The sequence below is a fragment of the Nothobranchius furzeri genome, chromosome 2, assembly GCF_043380555.1.
Source record: "Nothobranchius furzeri strain GRZ-AD chromosome 2, NfurGRZ-RIMD1, whole genome shotgun sequence".
Taxonomy (NCBI): Eukaryota; Metazoa; Chordata; class Actinopteri; order Cyprinodontiformes; family Nothobranchiidae; genus Nothobranchius; species Nothobranchius furzeri.
The window spans coordinates 59,194,445-59,203,552 of NC_091742.1; the positions used below are offsets into that span (position 1 = coordinate 59,194,445).

At 42.9% G+C, this 9,108-nt stretch overlaps 2 protein-coding genes across 11 annotated transcripts in view; one reads left to right on the top strand and one right to left on the bottom strand.

Annotated features, from left to right (window-relative positions):
- LOC107377179 (uncharacterized) overlaps positions 1–9,108 on the bottom strand; it is a 92,395-nt gene that overhangs the window by 14,066 nt on the left and 69,221 nt on the right. For all 8 annotated transcript variants that reach the window (XM_070546896.1, XM_070546898.1, XM_070546891.1 and 5 more), the window contains one exon: positions 5,100–5,195. In XM_070546896.1, the coding sequence (XP_070402997.1) occupies positions 5,100–5,195 (96 nt within the window). The remainder of the gene's footprint in view (positions 1–5,099; positions 5,196–9,108) is intronic.
- LOC129155651 (uncharacterized) lies at positions 332–2,237 on the top strand. 3 transcript variants are annotated; one of them, XM_070546917.1, is made up of 3 exons: positions 339–437; positions 760–827; positions 901–2,237. In XM_070546917.1, exon 3 carries the CDS (start codon positions 967–969, stop codon positions 1,600–1,602), a length of 636 nt encoding a protein of 211 aa, XP_070403018.1. In that variant the 5' UTR covers positions 339–437; positions 760–827; positions 901–966; the 3' UTR covers positions 1,603–2,237. The 3 variants fall into 3 exon arrangements, with proteins under 3 accessions (XP_054591430.2, XP_070403018.1, XP_054591431.2); XM_054735456.2 differs by having other exon boundaries at positions 922–2,237; XM_054735455.2 differs by lacking the exon at positions 760–827 and having other exon boundaries at positions 332–437; positions 922–2,237.

A 9,108-nucleotide genomic window follows, 5' to 3' on the forward strand; every position in this document is an offset into this window, starting at 1 on the left:
CTGATTGGGAATTTGTCCAGAAGGGTTTTAAAATTATTGGCCAAGGATTAACCTTAGGTATCAGAGAGGCCGTTAAGGTGGTCGCCCAGGGAGCAATGGGTGTTGCCTCTCTGATAATCTCTGAATTATGGGTTTACGCCAAGGTCCCTGTGATCGTAGGAGGGGTCCTGGTGATGTTATCTGTTTGTGTTAAACTCATGCATCTTTTGAAGTGTTTTGCCAGCTGCAGCAGGAGATCTGCTAATCAGCCCCGATGGCAGGAGGAAAGGCCTCCTGAGTCAATTAGATTGGGACCACGTGGACGCCGGGCACTCAGGAACAGAGCTGCACGCAGGTAACATCTCCCTTGAAGAGAAAGTTCTCAAGGTATCATGGCCCGTGCAGAATCTCCACGTGAGGTATTTGGAGAAGCAGATGAGGATGTGCTGATTACCTCGGTAAGACTGTCTCTATTAGGTTAATCTTACCGGCGAGATATGCTAATATTAGATGCACAAGAGGCCTAGCTGAGGACTCTTGGAACGTTGATGTGATAACTTCTGCTTAATGCATGATGAGAGAATGATTGGGACATCCTGTTATCTGATCAGGATGGAAAGGCCCACTTATTCATTGTGGTTACTAATTTGCATGCTGTAACTTGTGTAATTCCTGCGGGAAGCAGTGAAGACCTGTGACCTGCATTAGAGGTCTCTAGGATTTTTACATACCTATTAGTGGCATGTTTGATATCATTATATGGATGTGTTGTACTAACAGAATTAATGATGAAGAAGTGTCTGGCTGCATTTTGTGAGAAAGACCTGACCTCAAGTTCACAGAGGATGGTAGGGTGCTGCTGACCCCTAGTGGGGTCATAAAGGTCATGTGTGACTGGTACCAGAACCAAGGTCTGTTTAGTGTCTCTGTGTGTGTTTTTAGGTTGATGAATCAGAGGATCTATTGCCTGGCCCAGACTCTCAGGAGATGCTGGTGCTGCCACCCAGTGGACAGAAGCCGCTGGTGAACAAGCGACGTCAGCCTGGGGTGATACCACCCAAGAGAGTTTCACTTTACGGGCTGGTGGATGGTGAACCTGTAAGGATAAACCCGAATGGACCGTGGAACGCACATGTTTGGGAACGTATTGTGTTGGTCTCTGATGGTACCAGTCATAAAGGGACTCGAGTGGCGAGGAGGGAGAAGATTCTTCAGAGAATTACACGCTCGACTCTAGTTAAGCATTTTGATTGTGTCAGGCGCGATGTGTCACGGGGCCAGACGCGCTTGCCCTGTGCACTCTCTCACTTCAGAGAGGGCGACGTCGACTGGTGCTGGATCAGTACACCCCACAACGACTACGTGCAGGAGGGCGAAGAGCCAAGGCGTGTGGTCAGGATGCAACCATCACCTGCTAAAGTGGACGTTCCGATGCAGGAAGTGAGCCCTCCGGAGTTCGATCTGCGTCGGCAGCTTCAGGCCGCTCCGTCTGTCCAGGCCATAGTACCACCAGTGATGAATGCAATAAATCCACATGTTTACTTGTATCCAGGAAATTTGAATATGCAGTATTTCCCGCAGTTTATGCCGTTTAACGAAGCTTGGTTTCAAGGGGGGTGTTGAATAAAGATTTTCGATTCCTCCAGACCTGTCTTATTATATAATAGCAGTTCTGGATTACATCTCAAATCTGTATGTTAGTGAAACCAGGCTTCAGGGTTCAGCTAGAGGTCTGTGTGTGGTGATTTGACTCCTGATCTCATGCTGCCATAAATGATGTGTGTGTTTCAACTAATCTGCTATCCATGACAAATTTATGTTGTAGTTTAACCTTGTATCGACTTTTTATGGTGTAGCCTAGGATGTGATAAGAACTTCAGGGACACGTATAGAGATGTTTATGTTTGACTTCCTTTGATCTGAGCTGAAGAAGGAAGAAGGAGGAGGGAAGACCCCCGCCCATCTGACTGATACCGGAGGGGGCTGGGAGAGGACCCAAGGCCGGAGAATGTTTCCGAGGCAGGGGTTGCCATGGAGACGGAAGGGGGGCTAGGAGGAGAGAGTTGAGGAGAATAAAAGGGTGAGGGCTCCGTGGAGAGGTCGGTCGGTCTCTAGCTTTTTGGGTGTTTGGGAAGAGTTCGGAGGACAACTGTAACGGTTGAGTGATCTGACCCGCTGCGTCGGGAAATCTGGAATATTTTTACTTCATCATATAAAATAAAATATTTGCTCCTTCATATAAGGGGCTTTAAACGGAATTTCCAGCCTGGGGTCTCCAATCGTGTCGTGTAACAGCTGAAAGGTGAGGCGCTGGTTACTTTTTGATCCCGCTCCAAGAGGTTTACATTTAAACTTAAAGTCTTTAACCTGGGCATAGCATAAGCTGCAGGTGACTGAGTTGTGGTGAAGTTATAACAAGAGTCTTCCTTTGTGCTGCTAAAGTATGTTTGCCAGAGTCTAAATCTAGGTAAAGATGATCGCTGATTAGCTCACAGAGGTGTAAGCTCAGACTGGATTCACGCTCACGCACAAATAGAATTACAAGTCAACCCTGAGACGTAGTGTTTATTAAAGAGTCAGCTAGTTTGGGAGGATGACTTGTAACACCGTGAATAAAATAAAAATGTCAGGCAGGAGCGTCTCAGGATCTGTCTGAGATTTGTCTCGGTGAGACAGATAATAACAATCCAAAGTGCTTTTTATGTGTGATCTGACAATTGATCAACCATTGCTTAAAAATTAAATACAGCTTAGCCGGTTAATTGCTGTGATCATAAAACACGTAAACGGCAGCACGCAGAAATCACGAGGCAACGTTTTACGTGATGTTTACTTGTTACTATGAGTAATAAGACAGAAAAAGCCACGCCAAAATAAGTTTAGGAAGCCCACTAAGAATCGTAATAAAAGCATTTAAAATAAATACCATACACAGTTGAGGAAACGTTGGTTTAAGTACCTGATATGAAGTGGTCGCTGCATAAGCGAAAGCCTTTACTCTCGGGATCCCACAGTTTCATTTTAGCCCGGTCACTAGTGCGTTTTATTACAATGATCCAACGTTTGCGGTGCTCCGGATCTTGGGGAATCTTGTAGATGGCTCATTCCTTATGTCGTCCGCGTCTGTTCTGCATCCTGGGTCACAACAGGAATCTACCATATTTCCTGTCTGATTGAGTTTTCTGACAATAACAAATAGTCCAGCTGCCGGCTTCTACCTGCCAAGATGGTGCCGTTTCGATTTGAACTGTTGCATGCCGGGAGAAGTGACGTCAACTCCCGGAGCTCTATATGGAAGTTTGACAGCCAAAACATGTATAGAAATAATAAATTTCTTCTTCATACATTCTCCTGCAGTGCCCTGGTCCTGTAGAATGAGCCCTGGCATTTTTACTGTGACTGCCTGTTTTTCTGTAAAATCACAGAAAAAGAGAGATGCTCGGGTCGAGCAAGCTGCTTCATGCGCGTTCACGCTCAGGCATAGCCCGTAGCATTTGCTATCCGTAGCTTTAGCAGCAGAGAGAGAGGCAGTGCCAAGTCAGCGACTTTGTCGCTGTTCCTAACGCCTAGTGACAAACCTAGCTACATTTCTGAGGACCCTTAGCTACTTTCTGTAGAACTTTCTTCTAGATATTTCCTGCAAATTAGCAACAAAATAGCCATTTTCGCTTGGTTTGACATTGTTTCAGCTGTCATCAAGGATATAAATGTTACAGATACAATGAATGTCACTGGTGCTTTAGCTCACCTGGTAAGATGGCTAACTCTCATGCTGAGGACCTGGGTTTGAATCTGGGTGTGAACATAGTTTATTTAGAGTTTCCTTTTTACATTAATGATATATTTTTTTACAGTAAGACGCCCAAATTTTTATTAGAGACTCGCCAAAAGGCATTGAATTCACAGATAAAAAATATGTGGGTTCAACTTTCATTTTGGAACAATTTTTCAAGCAAGGGAAGGGAATGATCTGAGCATGCAGGAGGACTGACCCACCTTAAACCTTTGTCAGCTTTGCTGAAGAGAAAGGTACAGAGCCAAATTATTTAATTAATTAGCTGCGTGTTCTCCTGTCCTCTGTCCTTCGGGCCACACACACACACACACACACTGCACGTTCGGCCGGCCGACGAGAAAGTGCAGCTGCAGGGACAGAGGCACTTTATCTTATTAATTTGCTGTGTTCTTCTGTCCTCCGGGCCACTCACACACACGGGACGCTCTCAGAGCTCTGTGCTCTGTCTCAGCTGTTATTTTCGTTAAGGAGTGTGCACGTACAGCATGCGCGCCTCGTGCACGAGCCTACTATTGAAGCTGTCGTTACGCTTTTGGCCTGAGGGGGCAATCGCGAGCATGAAAATTCAAAAGTCTGAAAAGTCCCTTTAAGCTATCTGCCGAGCTTGAACCCAGCTTCATCGTCTAGTGACGGCAGAATACTTTGAGGACAGACCAGCAGAAAATAAAACTTCAATGGCAGAAGCCTTTTTATTAGTTTCAGCCACTGAGTGTGAAATTTACTTGTCAGGAGGAATAATGGAAATTTGTGTGAAACTAAAATAAAATCCAACTGAGGGAACAAGTTCTTAACCTCAAAATAATCCCCCCACCTCTACCCTGCTGGGCTCCACCATTTTCTATTGTTCATTCCTCATTTTTCAATGTTGTTACAAGCAACTCATTCCATGTGCAGGGGCGTGATCTGCTTTGGCAAACAAATTAAGAAGGATTTTGATCTGTGGTTTGCTGAACACAGTATGTATCAGGAACCTTTGAAATTAGATAAGAACAAGATAAATTAATTTGCCTCCTGCACATGTACATTGCAATGTCAATGCTCAAGCACAGTGTCACGTGTGTTTCCATAGTATGTTGAGCCTGTCTTAGTGCAGCTGTGCCTGTGGCAACATACAAAGCTGTCAAAAGCTAGAAATCCTCCAAAACAAAAGTTCAAATTGTTTAAATAGCATCAAAAGTAATTTTGTTTAATAGAAAGAAGTCAAATAATTTGATACAATTTTATTCTAACATAGTCTCAGCCCATTTTTGTAAGTTCAATTAAAACCAGCAAAAAAAAAAAATACAATCAAGTTTAGTAAAAACAAATCAGAAATGGAACTTACGTTAATAGAATCAGACTTGGTGTTGCAGCGTTCGCAGAACAACTGGTCTTGTCCGCTGAGATTAGATTCACTGAAATACCTGTGGATGCCATCGGCCTGAAGAACATTTACATCAGTCAACATCTCTCATCTTTACTAACAAATACAATAAAAACATTACATTCATTTTACAACTGCACACCTGTTATTAAAAGAGGATATTTTAAAGGAGTGGGTGACTGGTTTAATAATTTCTTTTTCAGTGGTTTCTAGTAGGAATGAATGACTTGTAAGCTGTTCTCAGGGGAATAAACATACTGGTACACCATTTCTCAGACCTAAAAATTTCCCACATCACATTGAGTTTCAGGTGGCAGGTTTTAGAGTCTTATTTCCTGATATTTGGTCATCTCGCCCCGAATTGCATAATGGCAATGCATCTCTATTATTGAACGGCAACATAGATGTTTTATCTCCACAAATAACACAAGACTGGAGGGCCTTCTGCCGTGAGGTGAAGTTGCTAATGCTAACAGTTAGCTTAAACTAGCCGCTGCTGATTAGCGGACATTAAAGGTTCCAGATTATGCTATCTTAAACCTTTGAGAGCTAAGGTAGGCACAAAATAAGATAAAGTATTACTGTTGGCACTAATGGGATGTCATTTATCTTAAATGCGAGGTATTTTTGTCAGCCTAAATTTATATCTGAAAACAAAAAGATTTGTGTCAGTGAGGCTCCGCCCATGCCCACTCCGACAAAGCATGCCTACAACAGCATTTTAGGTGAGTCAGTTACTGTATTGGCTATACGGTAGTCCAATGGTTAAGGTGTCTACCTGGCACTCTAACCAGTGGCGGTTTTACCACTAGGCATAGGTCGGTTGCCGCCTGTAGCCCCCTTATGTTGGGGGGCCTCCCAGCCCTGACTGCTGGCACCCCTCTGTTAATGCCACAATGGACTATTCCTTTAAGACACAGATGCACAAACAGGAAGTGATTGGTAGTCATCCCACTCCAATCCAGTTGGTGGCAGTAATGCATCCAATTGTTGTTTGCCAAGTGCCCTAAGACCACAAATAAGAAGAAGAAGAGAAAGCAGAAAAAGAAGAAAAGAGGCGGGAGCGTTCGTAAATAACTCAAAGCGGTAGTCAAAACATTAAGCATGAAATGGAGTTATCGTAGTGGCTCCAATAAGAGAAAGAAGCAGCATGCTTTTAAAAAGCTTTTATCTTCACTTCCAAAAGTGACATCATTTTTCTATGTTAACATCAAAAGGAAGCAGAAAGGAAAGACAATGGCAAATGTTTAAAGGCAGGAAGACATGGACCAAAATGGAAAATAGAAGAAAAAAAAGAAAGGCAAAAGCACAGGAGCACTAACAGGAAGAAGAAAGCAGAGCAAATATTGAAGGCACTCAAAGGGAGAGAAAGACAGGAAAAAAAGAGGAGGACTAATAAAAAGGGAAAATAACTCAAGTCAGAAGAGGAGAAAGTTTCGCATGTCCAGTTAAAGGTAAGATCGTTGAAAATTTAGTGTAAGGGGACCCCATGTCTGTGTTCGCCTTGGGCCCCCAAATTGCTAAATCCACCGCTGACTCCAACCACTGGACCACCAAGTCTGTTACATGACAATCGGTCTTCATCAGAGGACGTATCGGGTCCTGTAACACGTTGCATGATGGGATAGCTAGGAGTATAAACAACGGAAGCATTGTTCCCTTTGTTTTGTTGTGAGCTTACAAACCTGCAGAAAATGGTACACTCGCGTTGTGTGAAGGGCTGCCATGCTATCTTCACAAGAAGGCAAACAAGTAGGCAGGGGTCGCGTTAACTGGATATTTTCAGTTTTTGATCATTTCTTTTTTGACAGAAAAATTTCAAGGTTGTTGGTCAATCTGACAGACTGGAACTACCTCGAGGCATACAGGTGTGTAGACATTCTAAACCAGGGGTGCCCAATTCTGGTCCTCAAGGGCTGGTATCTTGCAGGTTTTATGGTTTCTCTGCTTCAACACACCTAATTCAGAGGTTGAATTACCTGTGCAGCAGCTCATCAAGCTCTGCAGAAGCCTGCTAATCACTTTCTGATTGAAATCAGGTGTGTTGAAGCAGAGTTAAAACTAAAACCTGCTGGATACCATCCCTCCAGGACCAGGAATGGGCACCCCTGTTCTGAACGTTACACACAGAGAACATCACGGAGGTGACAAAATCAATCAAGAATACATTTCCATCAGTACATCTGAGCATTATCTCAGACCTGAACACCATGATCAGTGCAGCTCTCCATCAGCATGCTGGGCCACAGGCCAGCAGCAGAACCAGAACCAGGTAGAATGTTCCTTTTTTAAGTGAAATAGTTTAATTGTAACATTAATATGTTGCTGGGCATGTTGGTCAATGAAAATTGAATGAAAATAAAATTGTGAATTTTTATTTATTGTTATTTGAGAAATTATGGGGGGAAACAATTATGACTGTTTTTGTTTTTTTTACTTTGTTGGTCAAAATTAAAGCAAACATGTCTGGTGCGATCTCAGAAAATCGTTTCTGTACCTGCTTGTAACTTATATTGAATAACTAGTTTAATTAAGGCCCATCCAAAACTGAAAACCTGGCGCAGCACCTGTGTTAGTGGAGTAATGATTATGGGTGGCTACTTTTAGCCTGACAATAAACTTGTTGAAGTAGTGCTATGCTTACTCAAGTGACATGTTTTGGACAGTAATGAAACGCCTGAGCTCCATTTGTTTCCTTTGAGGTCGCAGGGACCTACAATGTCAATTGTAGACGATTTCTGAAAATACCGATCTCTAGCCTCCTTCACACATTTATTCCTGTAAGGGATGCTTTCATCCTTTTTTTAATCCATCCTTTTGACTCGTTTTGCTTCAACTTCAGCTGCAGCTTCCCCCTAGCAATGCGAGTCCTGCACCCAAAATGGCTCTGGGGTGTGGTTGACAGTAAGGTCACGTGTCTAATAAAGACTGATAAAGGAAATAACAACATCACATGGTGAAAAGCTCCAGAAAGTGGATTTTTCTACTGTAAGGACCCTTTGAAGCAACAACAGCCTTCCCCATTGTGAGTCAAGTTCACTCATCTATTCTACCTTTACTTTATTCAATGTTTTCACTTAGAAATCCCTGTCTGCACACATTTAGTTCTCTACTCAATGTTTTTTGACACAAGTTCTGCTGTTGGTTTATATTTTTCAGTTTTGCCTAGCGATGGGTACCGAATTCGGTACTTTTTAAGGTACCGACCGAATTCCACAGTACCGAATGAGCACCGATTCACGTCATTTGAAACGGTGCCTCGTTTCGGTACCCGTCCTTCATAACGAGAACTTGCCTAGACAGCTGCACAGGCGCAAGAGCGTTATGTCGTCAGTCGCTGCGAGCGAGTTGTAAACAGAGCAGCATGGTAGAAAGAACGCACGCTAAAGCTTGGGTCCACTTCACTAAATGTGATGGGTAACTGGGTGATGATGAAACCAGCGACAACGATCTAAGTGAGACATCCTCATCTTAATCTGCTCCGTTAGGTAAATAAAATGTTTAAGGTAAAGTTAGCTTGATATGTTAGCTTCCGTTTCGCTAATGGTGCGTTCGCTTTCTCCTCGGAACTCCGAATTTCCGGCTAGAAGAACATGAACGCGCTCTAAAGTTTGGCTTCACTTTACTAAATGCAACGGGTGATTGGGTGAAGATGAAACCAGCGACAACAATCTAAGTGTGAGGCATCATCGTTTTAATCTGCTCCAGCAGCTAAATAAACTGTTTAAGATAACGTTAGCTTGATAAATTAGCTTGCATTGCCACCATTGTTATCAGCTAATGGTGCGTTAGCTTTTTCCTCTGAAATTCTAACTTCCCAGTAGGAAAAATCAAATGAAAAAAGACGGCTAAAGGAATGAAGATACACAGTAAATTTAAATTAAAACCCCAAGGACGATGTTAAAATACAAACAGTTGTATGTTATTTATCGTGATATTTATCAAATATGGTTATAAATTGAGAAAAAAT